Here is a 24476-nt window from a genome sequence, read left to right on the forward strand (position 1 = left end):
CCTTCTTAATCTATAGGGCTACCAGAGGGCTTGAAGACTGGTGTGTGTGTATGTGTGTGTATTATGTGCATTTGCGCACACACACGCACACACACCCACCCCTACACCCTCTACTTCAGGCATATGACTCGTAGAGTTTTCTCTGGGAAATTGATTAGTCCAAGAGAAAAGACCTATAGATTTTTATGTCAATGAGATCATTGTACAACAAATGACAAAGTCAACAAGTTCCATACAGAAAATCCAATCAACTCTTTATGAAAAGAAAGACCTAGAATTGGTAGGCTTTTAACAATTTTTAAGAAATTTATTTTTTGTTTCATTTTTTATTTTTTAGTTAACAGTTGACATTCAACATTATATTAGTTTCAAGTGTACAACATAATGGTTGGACATTAATATAATTTATGAAGTGATCCCACCAATAAATCACCTGGCCCTATACATAGTTATTACAATGTTATTGACTATATTCCCTATGATGTACTTTACATTCTGTGACTATTTTGTAACTACCAATTTGTCCTTTTTAGTCCCTTCCCCTTTTTCACCCAGCCCCCCAACCGCTCTCCCATCTGGCAACCATCAGTTTGTTCTCTGTATCTATGAGTCTATTTCTGTTTTGTTTGTTTGTTTATTTTGTTCTTTAGATTCCACATGTAAGTAAAATCGTATGGTATTTGTCTTTGTCTGACTTACTGCACTTAGCATAATACCCTCTAGGCCCATCTATGTGGTCGCAGATGGTAATATTTCTAGAATTGGCAGGCTTTTGCTAAGACAAATCAAAGCAAATAGCACTACTGAAAAAACAGGAACTTTTGCTGGGAAAAGAAAACTTTATATCAGATGTAGAAGAAGATAGTTCAACCATGAAACATGAAGAGAACATTCCTAAAGAAATTCTAATAATAATAATAATAATAATAATAATAATAAAACACTCTGGAATTAAAATCATTCTCACAGATATGAAAGATTCAATAGATTATTAGAAATCCCCTAGAAAGTAGAACAAAAAGGCTAAGAGATAGATACATAACAAAAAATAAATTACAAAGATATAATTAAAAAGATTTCTAATTATACAGATGTTATTAACATGCCCAAAACGTTTAATATAAACTGAGTGACAAAGTATTTCATAAAAATTTAATCTACAAAGCCCAGATATTATATCAGTTTTCAATGGAAGTTATTCCCTCAGGGACATAGTTTCTTCAACTCAAAATATTGTAATAATTTTATGTATACACATAAGTATATACACTCACATAATTGGATACTATGTGTAATATATGCTAAAATAATATAAAATTATGGAGTAATTTCAATAAGCGTTTTCTATATTTAACATACTAATTATATTCATTAAAAAATGCATTAGTTATATAAGGATATTCCCACTCTGAATAAGTATATAAATGTTTCCCTCTATAATATTAAGTACACTGTCAAATTTCTTTACTCCTATGAGGGATTACGAAGTCTTGTCAAGTTAATCACCATACATGATTCATGCTTGCTTTTTTCTTGATGATGATGTTTAAAGCAAACGCTTGCTAAAATACACAATTAGGTAAAGCTTCACTTTTAAGACAAAGTAATCAGTTTTATATAACATCTCACCTGAGGTGACAGAAGGGATTTTATAGCTGGAAGTGATGCGATAATATGGGGGATTATCCATGTGAGTGACTCCTGAACTGACAGGATCGGTCAGCTGTAGTTCACTCACTAGTTCTTCTAGCAACTGCATTGTTTTGTCTCTACCTAAATATACAATAACTTTCTTCACCTGTCACGAAAGAAATCATTCAGAAAAGAAAAAGCAAAATTTTTATTTCATAAATTTGTCTTGAGAAAAATTTTATCACAGTAAGTTCAATTTTAATTGGTAGATGAATAAACACAATTTATATTTGATTATAACATTGATCAGCAATAAGACATTAATCAGCTTTATAAATACTGTCCTCCCTCTAACCCTCAACACTATATCTTATTAGGATGACCTGAATATATTAACAGTTTCCACAACATTATCTTCTTCCTTTTACATTTTCACATTTTTCCTTTTTAAAGAAAAGCAAAAGATAATTGCTTTTCTATAAATCAGTTTCTATTTCTAACGGAAAAGATTTCAGTTACTATTACCCCACCTTTTCCTCTTATTTTTAGTCAGGCAGCCTTCAAGCCCAGGATTTATCTTTTATTTTGCCTTCCCATTCTCTATATTCAACCCAGCAGTGTAGAGCGGTGATTAAGAGCAAGTATGTAGAATGAAACTGGAACCCAAAACTACAAACTGGATTGGAATGCAGATCTAACACTTACTAGCTGTATGATCTGGAAAGTTTTCCATTCTGCAAAATGGGGACAATAGCACCCACTGCATTCTTCATTCATTAGGATTAAATAAGTTAAGATAAATAAGTTAAGATATATGAAGCACTTTAAAAATAACTAGTACATAGGATGAGTTGAATAAGTGAAAAAAAGAGAAAAATTTCAGTTATATGCATTATATGTATCTTTCTCCATCCTTTTAACCCTTCCTACTCAAAATGTGGTCCTGTCAGCGTAGGCATCACCCAGGAACTTGCTAGAAATACAGAATCTCAGCCCCCTTCCCACCCCCCACCCCCAAATCCAGAACTGGAACAAGGACACAGACATCTTAAAATAAGCTTTACCATATCATACCCAAGTCTCAAAGCGGTTACCCACTAATAACTGACTTCCGACACACAGCTCTTCATCTCTCCAACCTGCTCTACTTGCTAATTCCCTGTTCTCAAGTTCAGTCACCTCTGACCATCCCAGTGTTCATTCCTGCCTTGGTGCCTTGTTCTGACTGTGAAGACCTCTGAGTTGACACTGCCGACCCCAATCCTGTCAAGTTTTCGAGCCCTACCCCCACCCCAACTCCACTGCCTTCTCCATGAAGCTTTCACCTACTTTTCACACCCAGATCTGGGTTGGAATTCCAGTTCTATTAAGTGGCACAGCAAAATGGCTGTGTGGCTTTGACGAAGCTACTCTTCTCTCTGCCTTGTTCTATTCATCTGTAAAACTGTGGTGATTTTACCAAACTCACAGATTTTTTTCTGAGAATTAAATGAAATAATGTAGATGAAGTGCATGTGTCATGCTTGGCCTATAATAAGTGACTCAGAAATGATAATTAAGAAATTATTGTCTTTTAAAATGGCTCCTTTTAAATTCCTCCCAAATGGTTCAAATTCCTCCCAAATTCAGGTTATTATAACCCGAATTTCATCTTGGCTTCTTGGAATTATAACTTTATGCCTGTTTCTAGTTCCAGTCCAACTCACTCATTCATTCATCTAATTAGTGGGCACATTCTCAATGCCAGACACCTTTCTAGCCTCTGGGAAGATAGCAATGAACCAAATAGCCAAAAAAAACCCCTGCTATTAAGGAGCTCACAATCTACTGGATTGACTGACACCAAAGTAATAAGGAAGTAGGTAAAATGGCTGATGGATGATGGTAAGTGCTAGGAAAATCAACAAAGCAGGGGAAGGGAAAAAAGAAGAGTGTTGTGTAGAGGCAGGGCATTTGCAGTTTTAGATAGGATGACCAGCACAAGTCTCCATGAGAATGGACATTTGATGGGTACTTATGGAAAAAGAGGAAAAATGCGTGCAAAGGGCCAGGGGTGGGTGGGCCTGGTGTGAGAGCAGGGCAGCGAGGGGCTCAGCATGGCTTATGGGCAGGGAGCCCGAGGAAGAATGTTTGCAGATGTGGTCGGAGAGGAAACTGGGATCACGCTCTTCTGTGCCACACACCTGCCGTGCTGCTCTTAATGCTTCTCGGTGACATGCCTTCAGGAACAATGCTTTCAGTAATCATGTTAACTGGGGAAGTGCGGGGTCAAGCAAAGCTATTAAATAGTTTGTTTAAAGTGGGATCTGTCAGAACTCCAAGGGCAACGTTGTGCAGACACAGTCTTCTGTGGAACATACTTTCAGGAGATGCTGCCATGTGATTGACAGCTGTTTCTACATATCCACATGTGTTTGTGTGCATAATGAGTCTAACCTTCATGTTTGATCATTTCATATTGTTCTCTTGAGGAGATGTAAGGATTGCTTCCTTCCCTAGAAGGCCCAGAGTGTTCAAGTCTTCATTGTATATCTCTTACTGGGCTATCCCTTGCTTCCCCAAGTGTTAGGCACAATCCTAGAGGCACTGAGATCTCACCGTCTTGCTCTAATATCCCAACGCCAGCTCCTGCCTAACAAACTATTTTTGTGGTCTCCACTTCAATGTCACTTTCTCTCCAATATCAACTTTTATCCTCCCACACATCTGTGGTTCCGAGGTTATTCACTCTCCATTCTCTGCAATTTTCATTTGCAGACGTTATCATACCTGCATTTTATTAACTTACTGATTTATTCATTTAAGAAATAATAAAGAATAAATAAAGTCCGTATCATCCATCAGATTATAATGCCCAGAACCTAGAAGAGCGCCTGTCCTGTAACAAGAGTGCCTGGCCAATAATATTTATTAAATGAATCAATGAGTAAATCTATGTGCCATTTCCTGACTGTCCTCATCGTGGCCCTACTTTGCCTCTGTGGGTCTACTGATGCCCATACTCTGACATTACAAAACACCATCAAATAAATATACACACACACACATGCATACATAGATACACACACATATACTATTTACACACATGCATACATATATATACACACTCATATACTATTTATACACACACACATGCATACATACATACACACTCATATAGTATTTATATACACACACACACAATGTTTTTTTAAGTTAAATGAATCTGAATACATACGTAAGGCAAGAGGCTTGGTTCACTATTCACTCCACAAATGCTGATCAAAAAGTGCAAAATTATTTTCAGGTTTTTCGGCCAGCCATCTGCAAGTGTGGTCCACACATTCTCCATCTCCGACCAGGCCAGTTCATCACCATACTATGTTAGGAAACCCAACACGTACTTCAGTAATGACTGTCTGTTACATACCAAACTTACCACATTATGGAATGTTTTTATAGAAAGCTTTTATCTTTTCAATACTTTAGAGGAATAATCATTTCTTTCAACAAATCTAAATATAATTACACATGACGTTTTGGTCAACAACAGTCCATATATACGATGATGGTCCCATAAGATTATAATGGAGCTAAAAAATTCCTATCACCTAGTGACATCGAAACTGTCATAATGTCCTAATGCAACGCATTACTCACGTGTTAGTGGTGATGCAGGTATAAACACACCTACTGTGTGTTGTATAGAAGTATAGCACATATAATTATGTACAGTATATAATACTTGATAATGATAATAAACGACTACGTCACTGGTCTATGTATTTACTATACTATATTTTTTATCATTATGTCAGAGTATACTCTTTCTACTTATAAAAATGAGTATGCTGTGTTATGCCAGCATCAGCCTCAAACATCTTGTGTTTACTGCACCTCTTGGTTGCAGCCTTTTCTCCTGTTCTTGATTTAATCTCGTGTTGTTTTGTGCAGTAACGTGCTGTACAGGCTGGTAGCCTGGGAGCAATAGGCTGCACCATACCTAGGGGTGCAGTGGGCGGTACCATCTAGGTGCGTGTAAGCACACTCCGATGTTTGCACAAGGAGGAGATTGCCTAAGGATGCATTTCTTGGAAGGAATCCCTGTCATTAAGCTGGGCATAACTGTAACCACATACGATTTGAGCCCCCTCTCAAAGGCTTTATATACGATAAAAACTTTTCTAGAGAAAGGAATTTATAGTGCATACTGTGTTTCCCCGAAAATAAGACCTAGCCGGACAATCAGCTCTAATGTGTCTTTTGGAGCAAAAATTAATATAAGTATAGTATAGTATAGTATAGTATAGTATAGTATAGTATAATGTAAGATATAAGACCGGGTATTACATTAATTATATTACATTATACTATACTATACTACATTACATTATATTATATAAGACCTGATCTTATATTGTAGTAAAATAAGACTGGGTCTTACATTAATTTTTGCTTCAAAGGATGCATTAGAGCTGATTGTCCGGCTAGGTCTTACTTTCAGGGAAACACGGTATTTGTTTGGTTTGCTCATCACAGGAATATCTAATCTCCTCATATATTTTGAACCTTATTTACTCTTCCTAACTCAGTAACTCGGTGCAGCAACTACCAACACAAAACTCATTTTACCTTTGCTGTCATGTACATCAGATTGTTCAAAACCATTGCAGTGGCTTGTGGGGATCCCCAGCCTTCTCCTCGTAACCAGCGCCTGCTAGTCACCATAAGTTCTCGGTCTTTTAGGGAATCATCTTCATCTTCATCATGTCGCCTTGCGATGGGCAAAGGTTTTAAGTCTACCAACTCGATATTGTTGACCCACGGTAACAGGTAGTGCAGCATTACCTGCCTCCCAGCAGGGTGAGCCGTCTGAATTCTCTGGCTTATCTCTGTAATTAGCAACAAGCCCACAGAGGGAATAAATGATATAATTTTGCTTTCCTTTGATGTGTAATTAATTTCAACATCTCATCCTTAAAGAACGGGAAACCAAATTTTACTCATTACGTTTAAAAATTGTAAGTACTGTTTCTCCTCTTAATAAATTTGACCTTGATGATATCATAAAGTAACAGCTAATATATATTCCCATTCTTACTTTTTTATATAAAATACCTTTGGTGGTTAAGATAAATAAATGTTTGTGCACTGTTGGTAGGATTATAAAATGGTGCAGCCACTATGGGAAACAGTATAATGGATTCTCAAAAAATTACAAATAGAACTACCTTATGAACTAGCAACCCCACTCTTGGTTGTATGTCCAGAAGAACTGACAGCAGGGTCTCAAAGACATATTTGCACATCCATGTTCACAGCTGCTCTATTCACAACAGCCAAGAAGAAGTAACTCAAATGTCCATCAATGGATGAATGAATGAATGAATGAATGAACAAAATATGGTATGTATACATAACGGAATACTATACAGCCTTAAAAAAGAAGGAAATCCTGTCCCTTGCTACATGGATGAACACTGAGGACATCATGCTAAGTAAAATAAGGCAGTCATAAAAACAAATGCTGTGTGATTCCACTTACATGGGAAGTAGAATGGTGGTTACCAGGGATTGGGGGGAGGGGAAGGCATTGTTTAGGGGGAGAGTTTCAGTTCTGCAGGATGACATGTGTTTGGAGATCTATTTCACAACAATGTAAATATACTTAACACTGCTGATTGGTAGTTAAAATGATTAACATGGTAAATTGCGTAATATGTGCTTTTACCACAATAAATAAATGTAACTGTATGATAAAATAACTTTTATACATGGATTATTTAAAATGACCCATAAAGGATCTCACATATTTTGGTTCTATCTAGGGGAGATTCCTATGATGTATCTGTTACTTTTACATTCACCTCATTTCATGCTCATGACAAACCTAAGAGGTGGACACACTCAGAGTAACTTGGCTAAGGTCAAAGATCAGGTGGCAGAGGATTCAAATACAAGGTTGATTCCAAAGCCCAGGAGTCTTTACATACTATTTAAATTTCCGTAAGTCACTTTAAATAAGAATCTTCTTTCTCTTCAATTCCCCTTTTTGTCCATATTTACTTGTACTTATTTACTCAGTAGAAGGAGTGAACATGGAAGCTCCGTGATTTGGAACTTGGCTCTGGAATTGCACACACCAGTTCTACCATCTACAAGCTGCCTGACCTAGGGCCAACCTGTCAACTGCTGATCCATAATTTATTATTCTGTAAAAAGAAGGTAACAGAAGTAGTTGCCTCATGGAGCTATTGTGCAAATTCAATGAAGTGCTCAGTCCAATGCCTTGCATATAGTTATGCTCAATTCTAACTTTTTATAAGAATCCCTTCCATTAGTCCATCAACACTGTTGCCTCCAGCTTGAAATATTAGACCTAGAGCTCTGAAAGCAGTTGAATGAAGCGATCCTGACAGGGGAAGAGTCACTGTGTGTGGGAGCTGGGTCATGGCGGTATCAGCTGTCATGCTGAGCGAGTCCATGACCCCTGGGACCCAGCTGGTCTCCTCTGCTTTTGTACAGGAGCCTCTAAAAGAAGCCGAGCAACAGCAAAATCAGTGTTCATGCTGGCCACAACATTCTACTGATGACCACCCATGTCCATCTTGAAAGAGCTGTCAGGACTGTGGGAGTTAGGAAAAAGGAAGGGGCATGGTTGCTGCCATCTACCAGTGCAAACCAAACAGGTCAACTACTTTAAGAACTGAATGCTAGGAGAATTTAAGTTGTTTTATCCCCACCCAGGTTAATTAGGGATGGGAAACAAATCATTTTTGTTTCCTGCTGAAATAGGCACTATGGAAAGATGCCCAAAGGCGGCAAAGGCCACTAAGTCTGGAGCCCAAATGAAAGAAAGGAGCCACAGCAGAACCCCGTAATCCCCTGGCTACCAATTTGGGGGCATGTCCGGTACTGAGATGAGAACAAGATCTTGCTGCAGGTGGAAAGCTGAAAACTAGCTGAGTGTCTTTTGTGTTATAATTTAAACTTTTCAGTTAAAGGATAAAGCCTTATGGGGGCACTTACAATAGTGTGTTCATTAGGCAGAAGGTTAAATGCGATACACCCCAAAATTGTCCTAAATCTGAGTCCTGGGAGACCCAGACAGATATGACATCTTGCCTGACACATAGCCCTGATAATTCAGAAGCCCTGGCAGGAATATCTGTTGGCCCCAAGTACAAGAAACTGGGCCAGAAAGCACTGTGGGATTCTAGCAGGAGTTTTGCTCAAGGCAGTGCAGGACCTTTCCCTGTGCTTAGCGGTTTTTCTTACAGAAAGAAACCTGTATTTTAATCCCTGCATTATTTTAAAGGCAGGCCAGTACACAAGATAAAACACATACTAGAAGATTCAGAAAGTTCTGTATCTACTAAAGAAATATGTTTAAGTTGCATGTAAAGCCCCCTCCTACTTTATTATTTTTTTTTATTTTGCTGGGGTGGAGCAGAGAAGGGAAGGCAAAGTGAGAAAAAGTGAGAAGCCCTATAAAGACTTCATTAATAAGACATCTAAATATCATGATAGATCAGTAGTAAGAGTTCTTATTAAAGAAAAAAAATCTCTATATAAAGACACGTTTTGTTTTGATTCACCCTCAAATTTCACACGTCTAAAATTTCCTAAAAGTAGTTTAGAAATTTTTGCTAATAAAGAAAAACGACTAACCAGTTAAATGATCATACCTGAGAATATGGCGAGAGTCAGCTCAGGGTATGCCCGTGCTAATTCCTCAGACAACTGATAATATGAAACAGAGTACAGATGCGGCAGAGGAGACAGCTGGCTGAGGACTCCATCTGTTCTCTGAACCTCCAATTTGTGAGCATAGCGAAACATCTTCGGTTCCAGGATCTACAGGAATGTAATTCCACCAATTTAAGATTTTATGGCTCTTCTAGGTTTCAGCTATAATTAAAAAAATAAAACCTTTTCCCAAGAAACATTCAAGTTTAAAAATTATATAGTTGTGTGTGTGTGTGTGTGTGTATATATATATATCTATATCTATATCTATATCTATATATATATATACATATCTATATATATGTATATATATATAGTAAGGTATTTCACATGTTAATTTCTAATTCCGAGAAATATTTGCAAAAGACCTTTAACTATTTGCAAGGCTTGGGTTCAATGGCAATGATTCCGTTAGTAGCATAGTCTGAAAATAACTACAGCAACTTAATATACAATTACTTGAAAGACATTACCACTTTCCAGTTCAAAAATATGACTATATAAAACATGTATAAGTGAAAAAAAAATCTTCAAACAGATCTTGGTTAACCACAGAATAAATGTGAAGTATAAGGTAAAAATTCTTCTGACATTACATTTATACTATGTAAAGAACTACACTACTGAACCTTCTGTTTTTAATTTTAGAAAATAGTTTAGAACATTTTTATTATAAAACATTTGCAGATTCACATGTACTTATAAATGTGCTCCTGATAATAAAAATGAAAACATATAACTAAATAAACCATACTGAACTTTCTTCTTAATTAATAAATACATTAGGGTGTAATTCCTAAGATGATCCTCACCAGCATCGGTACCACTTCAAACCCTTTGGAAAAATCAGTATCTATGCGAATCCCATTTTTAACTCTTGGTTAAAAGTAAAGAACCTCGTCCTATTATCAATTAGTTACGTATTGTATAATAATGATATACCCATGCGTGGCTAGTTAACTTCCTAGGTTATGTTTCTCAGTCTAACAAAGAAAAATTATATAAGGTTTTCAATAAAAGAGCTAAGTACTTTTCACTTGGTTCTCAAAAAAAAAAAAATCGGTTGACATTCTTATCTGTTGAACAGAAATAGTCACACACACATAGGCCCTAACCACTCAATTTTCATACGTACTCTTACATGCACACAGGTGCATGTGGGGGTAATATACATAATCCCGCTATAATACACTTCTGAACGGTTTATATTACTTATAGACTTCAATGACCCATATCATCTTTGTCTTCTACTTCTAATGACAATCAGGAATTGACATCATACCTTACTATTAAAAGGAATAGCTGAGTATTAGTAGACTTTTGAGGCAAGAATAGATTATCGTGCTTCATTAAATCCTGAGTAAAAAAATTTTAATTAGCATTTGTTTACAAACCTGTAAAAGTTGCATAGCAACTTCGTAGATACTTCGAGAAGAATCAGCTGCTTTAAACAGTATCAGATTTAGGAGCATCACTGTGTCACACTGATAATCCCTAGGGACAAATTTTACAGGTTAGGTGAACAATGTTTATTGGCTTTCATGGAAGTTAATAAATGTGATATACAAAGGGCAAGGCTGCAGTGCAGACATACAGCTGCTACGCCGATGAGGTGACTGGCTTTTTGTTTTTGTTTTTTGAAAGTTAAAGGTACAACAACAGATGCATGGTGATTACTATCCCTATTTTGGTTAAATTTTGTTAGAGCTTAAGGAAAGAAAATAATGCTTTCTTAGTATTTCTGAATTTGAAAGAAAATATTTTCTTAAAGAAGAACCTAAAATGAAATATAAAACACAATATCTGGAGTACCTGTTCTGGAATACATTAGCTATGGCTTTAAAGCAGCCAGCTGCCACCCTCTTCGAACCTGTGTAACATCGATCCACAGCCCAATACATCAGGTTGCTCTGATCTGGGTTCAGCTCCAGCAGTAATGTAACTGCTTCACAGCCCAACTGATGAACCTAAGGTCACAAAATTGCCCAGGATACAGAGTTATATATATTTATATATAGGTGTCTACTTCCCGACATTTTACTAAAATAACATAGTGCATATGATTATTGTATTTAATCACAAAACTCTGTCTCTTTTTTTTCAACTCCTTCGTGTTTTATTCAGCCAGCAGAAAACATGACATGGGTAAATTAAATGTAGTCTTCTGCTTTTTACACAAGACACTCAGCAGTACCATTCTCTCCTCCAGGAAAGCCCCGAAGGCAGTTGATGAATATGAACACAGATTAAATGCTTTCAGAAAAGTGAGTTATTAATCTCTCCAGTTATTTTGATCAAGCTTTATTCTTGTTTTTGATAACCCAATAGAAAAATTATTCTGAGGGGGAAAAAATGTAAGTCCTATTTTAAATTGTGAAGTCTGCGTGTGTACAGTATGAGAGTACAAAGGGCAGGGAATAGGGAGGGCAGAACAGAACAATTAATTGGAAAGTGGTCAAAAAAGAGAAATTAAACGTAGCAAATAACATGTTTCTTCTTTGGAGCTCAATATATTCTACATAATTTTCAGACTTAGAACCCCATTGTGAGATATATACACTCCGCTGCTGTATTGATCCTATACATAAAAGGGAAATTAAAATTATCAAATGAGTGTAATAAGAATTAGAAATAGATTATGGCATCCTATTTAATTTTACATAACAGTGTTATCATTCTAACCTAGCTAATTTAAAAAAGGCTTGTTTTCAGTGGGCCATACAATAATTACAAATAATGCAATGACTTCTTATGAAAGTTTAAGGAATTATTAATTAATTACCTTTTTGTCCAGAGAGTCCAAAATATTATCCAACCATTTGTACAAATAGCCATCTGATGAAAGTCCTACATTATCTGCAACAGGGCCACAACACAGTACAGCAGACATAGCCTTCGAACAATAATATTAGAATTACATTTAAAACATTTAAGAGGTTAAATGTTGTTTGTTTGTTTAATGAGAAGAGGCAAGATAGTTTTACTTATGTAGCCACAATATCTTTAATTTTTTTCCTTACAAAGAAAAGCGTAATAGCTATTTTCAAAACTAGGTAATTTATTGTGAATAGCAAGTATCATGATGCAAAATTAAACAGAAGTTTGAACAGTACTGGAAGAGAAGGAATAAAAGACCAAGAGAAAGCACTTACGTAGAAAAAAATAGGTATTCTTTGAGGTGATCCTCAGCTCTTTAAGAAAGTGGTATTCAAATTTTAGATAGATCTCTGTAAATTTTTGCATTGTATTTTATGTATTTTAATAAACTTATGGTATAAATGTTTGAATATGGCAGGCAATATATATTCTAATACTCTCAGGTACTCAGAAGAAATCCCTATCTTTTTTATAATGCTAAGCACTGAGACAAAAACATTTAATTACATGCTTAAAAAAAATAAGAAAGAAAAATCAGATTTCCAAGTAAATACCTTTAGTGCGCAGTACTGATGTCTATTAATTTGCATATTTCTATCACTGTATCTGTCCAAGGGAGTAAACATGATGCTAAAAGGACCTGCCCAATGACTAAACAGCATAAACAGACTGTGACGAAGGCTCTGTTGAGGAAAAATACTTCTTCTCTGGTGCACTGTAAATAAAAAACAGATGGAGAAACAAGTCATTTCCATTTCTTTTCTACTTTAATATGCGTGTCAACTTGCTACTGAATATGTAATACTGTAAAAAAGAAAAGTTTTCATTTTAACTTAACAAAAATCTCCATAGTGATAGAAATCATTTACATATATGCAAATCACAACAACAACGATGCAGTCGATGTCATCATGTAGCACATTCTGTGCGATACAGCATCTCTGCAAGCAGAATTTCGTGGCAGGCTCAGTGCTGCCTGGAGGCAGACACAAAGCTGGGGGTGGGGGGATGGGTGAGAATGGGTGGGGAGCAAGAGGGCAGCAGGGAGGACCCTGCCCCTTCCCTGGCTGTTGCTGGCTGCATGGTAAGTTTGGCTAAGGCGTTAACAAACACACCTCTGGGTCTTGGTTCATTGGTAAGAGAGGGCTTTTAACTAGTGAAGTTACGTTTAAACTCTGTATGTTTTCAGCAGTGCAGCTATCTTTATAAAAGGATCCTACATGGAATCTTGATATACAAAACAAACTGAAGGGAAGCTGATCTTTTTGAAGTCAGATGTGACACCTGGAGTCCAAACCCACTCTGCTGCCTCTTGCTGATGGTACCAGAGGAGAAGCAACACAATGTGAAAACCACTGGTTTAGAAGATCTCCAAGGATTTTTTCCACGTTAAAATTCTATATTCTACAAGTTCTCTGCATCAATCCTTGGTGAAAAAACGCAGCAGTATCAAAATGAACCAATGTGGAAATTGTAGACAAGTGATTAGTAATGGACTAAAATTATATTTTTACATTGATGAGCTTCAGATCAGAATATTTAGAAGGGAAAAATATGTTTTTCCTCTAAATGACACAATTTGCCCCAAAAGTTAAAAATAGGGTTGCTGTAATTGAAATTCGTGTACGTAAAGAGGTGCTTATATAAAATACAACTATGCTCTTACTTTAAAAGTCAACTGTTTGCAAATAATTTTTATGGTAACAAAACATCTTTATTTTTTTCCAGAAAGAAAAAGAATTATTTGTATTTACATTGTATACCAAAAACTAGAGTCACATTTTTATGTCTTTATACATAAAGAATTTATGACATATTGAAATACGACTGCATATATCTGTATTTCTAGTGCCTAAACCAGCACCTGGCACGTGGTACGTGCTCAACAAAGGCACACATCTGTTGAAGGAATCAATCAATAACACTATATCCTTGTTATGCTTTACATCTATGGCCTACCCCCTCTCCATTATTCAAAAGAGCATCTTGTTAATTCTGTTCTCAATTACCATTTGGAGCATTACGTTCTTTGCTCACTGCATCTAGAACAAGTTTGTACAAAGAGCTTATTCTATTGATTTCTTTAAATTTTTGTGTTAGTGCCTTATCGTTGAAAGTCTATGCTGGGTTGCTTTTTGATTTCTAATCACTGACACTAATCAAAGGTAAAACAAACTCGTGCCATCCATGTTATGCTGGCACATTTTTACAGCATGCTTACAAGTCGCTTTATCAACTTAGAATACAGAACCTCAGGGGAAGAAAAAAATGCGATGTTCCCTTAATATTCAATAACGGTTTAAGAAACTGAAAATCATACCTGGAACATTCTGAATGATATTCGCCACTAAGGCACTAAAATGGCATCGTATATCCTTCAGTGTGTCAGAGTCTTTTTCATTTTCTGCTTCCAGGAGTTGTCTAGTTAAATCTACATACTCCAATAAAGTGTTGTTGAGGAAATGTGTTTCATTATCAAGGCCACCACTTGCACTGAAAGTATTAAAGAAAATAAATGATAAAGAAACTATAAATCAAAACAATTTCCTAATAATCAAAATCAGAACTTTCAATGGTCATCGTTATGTGCAACGTAACATTCAAAAATTAAATGAACACAATTTGGGCTTACTTAGATATAAAAATAAATGGTGCTTCTTAATCAAGGACTGCTACTGAAATTTATATTATTCAATTCCATATCTAACTTTAACTATTCTACGTGCCAATGTTATTTCATCTCTGTCAAATGATAAAGCTTTTCAAAATAAGGAAATAAGGAGGCATATGGGCTAGGGAGGATCAGTTCAGAAAGGTAGAGAGGATGTACTGAACTATACATCCTCATAACTGCCATGCATCTTCATATGATGCCTTTAGCACTGTCTATCAAGTATCCATTAGGTATTTATTCTCAGCAAGATTACCTGACAGGTATTATTTGGGATACAAAACCATAAGGGAATTCAAGTAAGACTGTTGGTTTTCAAATCTTCTGTCTAGACCTATGGAATTGCCTCAAGAAGCTCTGTAGTAAGATTCTCCTTGAGGCAAGGGCTCTGTGACTAGAACTAGAAATTACTGACTGGAAGGGGGTCATTTGGTTAGAGTCAGAAATCTTGGATTCTTGTCTTGTTTCGTCAGTGATTAAGCATGTGACCTGTATCTACCTTAGAGCATTTTAGTAAGATGATAAATGAATTACTATATATGAAAGGCCCAATAAACTATTAGTGCTACATAAATGATCAGATATTACATTTATATTTATTTTGGTCAGCTTTTCTTTTTTATATTTGAAAAGTACTTCTAAAATACATGATTTTAAAAGTAAAATTAACTTTTTTACTAGTTGTGAATAGTTTCTTATAAACATCACAAGGGTACTGCAGTACATTAAAAATATCTGCATGTAACTAACAATAAAAATATGTTGAATGAATTCAGGATGAAAATTTTTCCTTTATTCCTTAAACAGATGTTTTTAAATTCTGGGTCATGACTGATTAGTGAATGGTAAATGAATTTAGTAGATTGCAACCTGACCCAAGAATAAAACCTTCATTCATTTAACAGTTATTCATGAACTACCTACAATGCACATACGGTTGATTGGGTGAATAAAACAAATATCCCTGCCTTCTTGGTATTCAGAATTCATTTTTTTTCTTTTTTCTTAACTAGGGAAATAAAATGTCCATAACAGCAATAACCTTATATTCATTTCTCTTAAAAAAACAAAACCAAAATACACAATTATATTCAAAACCATACTGTTCAACAATGAGTTTTTGCAATGCAATTTTAAAGATAGCAACATCTTGTAGTTCCCCAAAACAGTACCATTCAAAGATTCTTCATTCACTAACACTACATTAAAAGCAACCAGGAAAAAAAAAAAAAGATTCAGATATGTATTTGGTTAATTTTTTGCATCAAGCCCAGCAAGTTTCAAATTTATTTTTCTTAACTTGAGCTGTTTTGTTTTTGTGAAGGGCAGAAAAAAGAATGAGGTTTCTTTTTTCTTTATTTTCACTTGATTTAAATTTACTATTAAGAAAAGTATACTAAAATGTATAAGTATACTAAAAGTATACTAAATGGTTTAAATTCTCTTAGATTAAAGCTGTATTTCAAAAGCACCTGTCAAAAACACTTGATGCTAAACTATGAACCGTGTTAGGTACACTAAGAAATAATCAGGACAAATGCTTAAGTAACAATACTATACTTGTTTGATGATCAACGTATCTTTCTCTCAAGATCTCTTTTCAGTGAACTTTTCTTGGAAATGGTCAGATCCATTTTTGTTCCTCCTTCGATGATCAGGCAACACCATTACCCACTTTGGAAATAGTTATTTCTCAACCAAAGTTGATGATGTTGTCCTCAGGGGGCTGGTCTTAGTGTCAAAGCCTTTACTCTAGCAATAACCCCAGGTTTTATGTTTGTATTTGTGAGGGATGAAAACAGTTAACAATAATGTTTGTGGATTTCATATTTTTTCCCAGCAGGATAGATTGATAGTTGATTGGAATAAATTTGCAAACTATATTATGTCAAGCCTTCAAATACATGATTTTTAAATGTCCTGAAAATCTTAAAAATGAGGTAAGACATAGTTAAATAGGTCACAAAAAAAGAAGCTACTGTCTAGATTTGCCTAGATTACTACAAATATCCAACAAATATCAAATATCGTAGGAACATTATACCCATCTTTTGCCTGAAGCAGACCAGTACTAGTGGTGGATTTTTCTTTATACTTTTTAGCCATTAGTTAATGTGGTGGATGCACCTTTGACTGGTAAATAATGTTGATAGCGATGCAGACAAGTTTTTGTTGCAAAGGTCCTTTTTTGTTTTTATATAGTTCATGAGAGAAAAAATACATTCCCCAATAATTTCAAAGTTTTAAAAATCAAAATCCGGGGTGGTCGGTTAGCTCAGTTGGTTAGAGCGTGGTGCTGGTGGCACCAAGGTTGCCAATTTGATCCCCCCATGGGCCATTGTGAGCTGCGCCCTCCTTTAAAAAAATTTAAAAATAATAAAAATAAAAAAATAAAAATAAAAATCCAATACCAACCTGTGACTAATGACACCAGCATCTGCCAGCAACTCAAATATTCGTACCAGTTGTACTCGTAAAATATCTCGACGCCTGCGCCGTTTCATATTCTATTCCAAAGATACAAAGATATTAATTAAAAACCCTTCAGAGAAGTTGACAGAAAACTTACTGGTGTAACTTGGAAAGAATACTGTGAATATCTTAGAGTTTTGGGGCTTATTAAAATTATTTTGATTATGCAGTGTAAATTTTGAGCACTCCAGTAGCTATTGTATCAAAGAGATATGTGTGGGTAAATGGAAATGAACAAGCCAAACAAAATCACAAATAAAAGTTTCAGTAGTGATACCCCTTGTATGGGGAAAAAATAAAATTCTAGTTACTTTTAAGTGATTTGCTAGTCTGAGAGATGTAGAAGAACTGAAGAAGTTAGTAAACTGTTCTCTTTGAAGTGACACACACACACAAAAATCCTAAGATACTCCCAAAAAACATGACAGAAGGGCAGAGAAAATATCACAAAGGGGACTGAAAAAAAACCCAGATTTTGCTCATGACCGCAGTTTTCTACTTAACAAATAATTCTGACAGAAAAATATAAATATAAACCAAAACAAAACATCTTTGATCGTTATGGTAATAATAAAAATGATTGTCTTACTAGGGTCAAAGTTTTAACTCCTAGAATAATAGCTATAACAACCTGATTCTGCTTCTAACAAGATCTCATATAGTAGTAAGATACAGATCGCCAATAGAGCACTATATTCTACAACCCATTATTTCATTTATGATGTAGTTTTCTAACACAGAGCAATTTAAAATGTATTTATTAGTCTTTCACTTTCATGTCCAGTGTCTAATTTTCTGCGTTCCACAAGCAGACCAATTTGCTGATAACCAATTCATTAAATTTACTAGATTTTTTAGCTCTTTATGAAGTTCTTCACAGACTTTGAGAATTTCTGTAAAGTTATGGTTGACCTGTTTTCATTTTGTCGTCATAGAAAGATTGTTAGTTTAAAGTTCTCACAATGTAGCTTACATTCAGGGCAATTCACTGTACATATCTATTCATCTGCCATGATGACCTTTGCTCCCTGAAATTTAGAAGTATAGATACTGCCACTTAATTTTGTTTCCAATTCCAGTTTCCTCTAATAAACCACCCTGCACTATTAACCGACATGATCACTCTGAAATGAAAATCTAATCAGTTACAAATGGGGTACTATCACTATTCTATAGGGTTGAATTAAAGACAGGGAGTGAAGAAGCACAGATGCTATTTTAAAGTCTTTAAAAGAGTAGCTATTATCACCATCTCCCTCTCCTGCTGAAATTCCTCAGTGGATCTCCAAAATTAATGGCAGTGATTCTCAGTGTTCTACATCAGACTCATCTAAAGTGCTATAAAAAAAAAAATTAAAAAAAAGATTTCTAGGCTCCCCTCTAGAAATTCTTATTCAATAGACCCAGGAATCTGTCATTTTTAGCAGGCTCTCCACGTAATTTTCAGATGCCAGTGCCACATGGGGACCACTGGTGTCCTGGATAAAGCTGAAATAAGACACCTTTCATGAGATAGCTCTTATCTTGCTTTCCAGTCTAATCAATCACTGTTCCCCTTATATAATCACACAAAAGAATCTGCAATGTCTAGATTCTTTTATAAAGTTTGCAAATGCTGTTCCTCCACCTAGAATGGCTTTCTCTTGCCTGTCCACTGGGGAATCATCATTAAAAATTCACCTCTAATATCAGTGCTTCTCTATAATGCCTTCACTTACTCCACAGGCAGAGTTGGAGGCTTTCTTCTCTTAGGTGATAGAACCCCTCATCTACGACTTTATTCCTGTGTGTACTACACTATTGTAATTATGATTTAGGTAGCTGTCTGTTCCACTAGACCTGTCGTTTTCTAAAAGCTGCTTAGAAGCTGACAGTTATCTGTAGATTTGGGGATCTAGACCTGGGATTGGTAAAAGTATAGCCCATTACTGCCTGTTACTGTAAATAAAGTTTTTAGAATATGGCCACACCCATTTATTTAGTAGTCTAAGCAGCAAAACTACATAGCTGAAACAGAGACAGTACAGCCCGCAAAGCTGAAAATATTTACTATTTGGCCCTTCACAGAAAAGGTTTGCCAACCCTGATCTAGACCTGTCTTCACAAGCAATTCAACATCTGTTTTACATGTGTTTCTGCATAAGATCCCCTGTAGGGGCAAAAAGAGTTTTGTATGTTTTTTAAAATGTGGAAAACTGTACTAAGCAATCTTTTGCTTATTTACTTCTGAATTTCTGTTGGTATAATGTGTAGAATAAAGAAGACAAGTGTTTGTCATGTAAATATTTAACGATAAGAAAACCACACAGCTTACCTCTGGCCTTCTTTCGAGTGCTTCTTTAATTATGGGATGCAATTCCTCTATTAGTTCCCTAGAAGAAAAATGTTATATTATACATTCTTTTAATTAATAGCTAAGCAGACATAATCTGACATCCAGTGCAAATATGCAAATATTAATATAAAGAGGTAAACTGATAAGTGTTAATCCTAATCCTACTGCTTTAAACACTTCTTTTTTTTTTATTATAACACATGCACATGTTGAACACTTAGAAAGCAGGAGAAATGGTATAAGCCACTTATTTTAATTTGTAGAGATAAGTACTATCAAGATTTTTGTTCAATCATTTTGCAGCATACATACATTTTACATAATTGAAACCCTTTCGTATAGAAGATGATATCTTTTTTTAAAATTTACTTAAGACTAGCATAATAGCTTTCATATGTCATTAATTAATTCATACTATTCTAAGGGTAGGACACCATAACTTTCTTAACCATTTTCATTTATTACTGATTCATTTTTTATCTAATTTTTAGTATAAATAATGCCTCAGTAAACATCTTTGTACATCAATCTTTGTCTCTTTCTGATGATTTCCTTGGGATTCTTACAAATGGAATTAAAGGCTCAAAGAGTATGAACTTCATGAGCATAATAATTTTATCTTTGCTTCTATCCTGATTTTAAAATGAAAATATGCTCATTGCAGAAGACTGAGAAAATACAAAAAGCATAAGAAGAAAATAAAATCCATCCACAATTTTATCATCTATAGAAAACTACTACAGACATTTAAAGTATTTGACTCAGAATTGTTTCTATTTATGGGAATTTGTTTTTTAAGAAGTTGAGATCATTTTTGTATTCCATTTTTTCTATTAGCACAACAGTATATTTACTTGTCATAAAATAATCTTCCCAAACTTCATTTACAATGAATGCTAACCCACACCTAGAGACATATTGCAATTTATTACACTATTCTTTGTTATCCATGTTATCTTGGATCAAAACATCAAATACCACCTCTTATCAATGGAGGACAATCTTCAAATAATAAATTCAGGGCACAGCAGGCAATAACCAAGTAGAATCTCAAGCAAAAATGAGGGAGTTAATTAATATCAAAAATATCAAGAATGATATATTAAGTTGGTACAAAAGTAACTGCAGTTTTTGCAATTCTTAACCTTTTAAACTGCAATTACTTTTGCACCAACCTAATAAAACATGTATATAAATATTTCTTTTAAAAATAGTCTAATTCTCTTAAACAAGAAGGGGAAAAACTGCAGTTTTAACCAATAGATCAAGATTATATATAGAATCACTATGTAAATAAATTGGGTAGGAAAATATTAGAGATTTGCACAGCGTTTTATTTCTAGAGCATATTTATACACAGTACATATTTGATTCACATAATAATTTTGTGAAGAAAATAGGGTAAATCTTATTTATTCAATCAAAATGGGGGAAAAAAGACTTCAATAAATTAAATTACCTGTTAAATGTCACATGGCTATTTAACAGTAGAAAGACTGATATGCAGCTGTCCTGATAATAAGTATTCTATCACACCTTCTCTCTTAGGAGCCACATTTACGTTTTTAGGGCATAGAGAAAACAGAGAATTACCTAAAAGCTCCTGGGTTGGTCCTGCCAAGGCCTAGGACAAGGGACTCTGTGATTTCCATGCTCTCAGAGCGCATCATTGGAACTATGTGCTTAAACAAGGATGAAGGGGATGGGATTCCAATAATCTGGAAAAAAATATATATATATATTTATAGCACCTACTAATGATAGCATATCTGCCTAAATAATTTGACATTTCAACAATATTTGGTCATTTGGTCAAGGACAATGGATACATGAAATTTTAGAATGAATGGTGCTTCAAAATTCACCTGTGGTATACAGAACCCGAAAAGCTTAAGTAATGAGTCCAATGTCTCATTGCAAGATCATTAACAGAACTGAGCTTTGCGAGTCTCTTAATTTCTTACAGCTACTCACCATCATATAACAGGCTGACTCCCATCAACAAATAGTCTATGTCTTTTGATCCGTACAAATGAGAACAAAATTACTTCCAAAAGAGTCATCAGTAGTAAAGTTAGACACCCAGGTAGTTAGGCGTTCTCAATTTCCTTCAACCACCTCATACTCTTTGGTGTCGCATCATGAAGACTACGTCATTTCAAGTATCATTTGTATCACTACATAATTTAGGGAAATTCTAAAAAGATTTAATTATTTATATCACTCCTTTTAAAGAATACTGAGAAGTATGAGAACTATAGGAAATAGAATAAGGGAAAATGGGTGAAAATTATTGCAGTTTAAAAGGTTTAAAATAATTGAAAAAACCGCAATTACTTTTGCACCAACCTAATACTTAAAACATATTCATTCTGATGAATTTAACGAGCATGACCCTTTTTCCCTGAAGACAAACTATACATACAATTGATTCCAACTAGGAATCCATAAAAACAGAAACGGGATTTCTTAAACTCTTTTTTTCGTTATTAGTGCAAGTAATGAATCAACTTTTCAACCAAGTTAACTTTACAGTCCTGGAAAAGAACTTCTGAAACATTACTTCTATGGTGGCATTCAGATTCCGTGACAGATGTAGAGAGCTTACTTTAGAATCAATGCTATAGCCACTGTCAGGGGTAGACGCCAGCGTCTCAGGAGGAGAGCACCTCACAGACCCTGCAGATGCTGAAGAGGACGCGGACGTTGTTGCACTGCAGCAAAGGAGGAGGTAATTTCTCCACAGACCAACGTAGGAGTCACTGCTTGTGGTAGTATTTACTTTCTTAGCATTGATGGGGCTACTGAGGGGAAAAAAAGGAGAAACAGGTAGATATAAATAATACAACATGTTTTAAGAACTTTTTTTTTTTTTTTAGCTAATGCTAAATTTCTATCAGTTTAGGGGAGATGGTTAGCATAAAGTTTTCATAACTACTACTATTAATAAATTTTTGTGGAATGATATGATATAAATGAATAAAATATTAGGCTGAAAATTAAAACACGTTACAGGATCATTTTAACATTCTCGGTTATTCCTGTGACCACAGTTAATATTTATCTGGCCACATTTTGTAACTAATTATACATGCTCAATTCAGAAAAAAAGTAAAAACAAAATGAAAATCACCTTTAATACCATACTATATATTCTCTATTCACCTTTGATTCACATACATGTATACAAATGCATGAATGTATCTTTTAACATAAAAATTGAGTAATTTTCTTTTGTTTTATACCTGCTAATTATGCTTAACATATATTTTAAACACCTTTCATGGAAATTAATATACTTTCATGACATCATTTTTGATGACTGCATGCTTTATATCATTATAGAGATTATCGTAATTTGTATAGCCAAACTTTCACTGTTTGACATTTTAATTAATAGCAATTTTTCCCTATTACACAATACTATATATCTGAATATATGCTTAATTATAATAAAAATTTAAACATTTTCATGGGTAAATTCCTGTAAATGGAATTGCAGAGTCAAAAGAATATCCACATTTTTTTTTTTGTTTAAAGACTTTATTGGGGAAGGAGAACAGGACTTTATTGGGGAACAGTGTGTACTTCCAGGCCTTTTTTTTCCCAAGTCAACTTGCTGACCTTTCAGTCTTAGTTGTGGAGGACGCAGCTCAACTCCAGGTCCAGTTGTCGTTTCTAGTTGCAGGGGGCACAGCCCACCATCCCTTGTGGGAGTCGAACCGGCAACCTTGTGGTTGAGAGGACGTGCTCCAACCAACTGAGCTACCCGAGAGCTCAGCGGCAGCTCAGCTCAAGGTGCCGTGTTCAATCTTAATTGTAGGGGTTGCTGCCCACCATCCCCTGAGGGACTCCAGGAACAGAACTGGCAACCTTGTGGTTGAGAGCCTGCGCTCCAACCAACTGAGCCATCTGGGAGGCAGCTCAGCTCAAGGTGCCGTGTTCAATCTTAGTTACAGGAGGCAGAGCCCACCATCCCTTATGGGACTCGAGGAGTTGAACGGGCAACCTTGTGGTTGAGAGCCCACTGGCCCATGTAGGAATCGAACCGGCAGCCTTCAGTGTTAGGAGCATGGAGCTCTAACCACCTGAGCCACCGGGCCAGCCCAATATCCACATTTTTAAAGCTTCTGTCAAATTTCTGTCTTTAAAGATTAGACCAATAAAATATTTTGGAACAATTTCATAAATCTTTCCAAACACTCAACTTCTCTTGGGATTAAGGACTGTGGGCAAAACCAAAAAAAAGGAAAAATACTAATAGATAGTCTTTGCTTTAAATAAATTTATAATATAGTAAGACAAGTAATGCACACACACCACTTCATTAATTCATCAACAGTGTCACAGTATGTAAGAAAATGTTCAGAGCACTTGTGACAGCAGTAAAAAACAAATAAACAAAAAAACCCCAGAAAACTAAAACCTATGAAAAACCATTACCATCGTGTTTGCTGGGGGAGATATACAATAAAAAAACAAATAAAACAATGTCAGATGGTGCTAAGTTTGATGAAAAACAGAGCAACAGAAGAGCTAGGAAGTGGGACTTATTTAAAATATGGTAATTATGGTAAACTTAAATAAGATAAGGTCATATATGTTATACAAGGTGGCAAGTGTCAATCTTCATTAAAAAAATAACATCCAATATATGCTACCTGAGAATCTACACAGATATATAATTAGCATGGATATACAAAGCTACCAAAAATATATATATATTCAAACCCAAAAGAAGGAATGATTATTGTGGGTAGG

At 35.2% G+C, this 24476-nt stretch overlaps 1 protein-coding gene across 13 annotated transcripts in view; it reads right to left on the reverse strand.

The window, feature by feature from the left end:
* Nucleotides 1-24476, reverse strand: part of FRYL (FRY like transcription coactivator) — a 236148-nt gene that overhangs the window by 57375 nt on the left and 154297 nt on the right. For 12 of the 13 annotated variants that reach the window (XM_019741013.2, XM_074324663.1, XM_019741016.2 and 9 more), the window contains 13 exons: nt 22324-22519; nt 21309-21433; nt 19695-19752; nt 17324-17415; nt 14558-14730; nt 12792-12952; nt 12143-12253; nt 11173-11327; nt 10755-10854; nt 9300-9468; nt 6244-6503; nt 4850-4990; nt 1630-1798 (listed from right to left, as the gene is read on the reverse strand). In XM_019741013.2, the coding sequence (XP_019596572.2) occupies nt 1630-1798; nt 4850-4990; nt 6244-6503; nt 9300-9468; nt 10755-10854; nt 11173-11327; nt 12143-12253; nt 12792-12952; nt 14558-14730; nt 17324-17415; nt 19695-19752; nt 21309-21433; nt 22324-22519 (1910 nt within the window). The remainder of the gene's footprint in view (nt 1-1629; nt 1799-4849; nt 4991-6243; nt 6504-9299; nt 9469-10754; nt 10855-11172; nt 11328-12142; nt 12254-12791; nt 12953-14557; nt 14731-17323; nt 17416-19694; nt 19753-21308; nt 21434-22323; nt 22520-24476) is intronic. The other variant, XM_074324654.1, reaches the window with a different exon arrangement.

The sequence above is a fragment of the Rhinolophus sinicus genome, linkage group LG02 (genome assembly GCF_036562045.2).
Source record: "Rhinolophus sinicus isolate RSC01 linkage group LG02, ASM3656204v1, whole genome shotgun sequence".
Classification (NCBI taxonomy): Eukaryota; Metazoa; Chordata; class Mammalia; order Chiroptera; family Rhinolophidae; genus Rhinolophus; species Rhinolophus sinicus.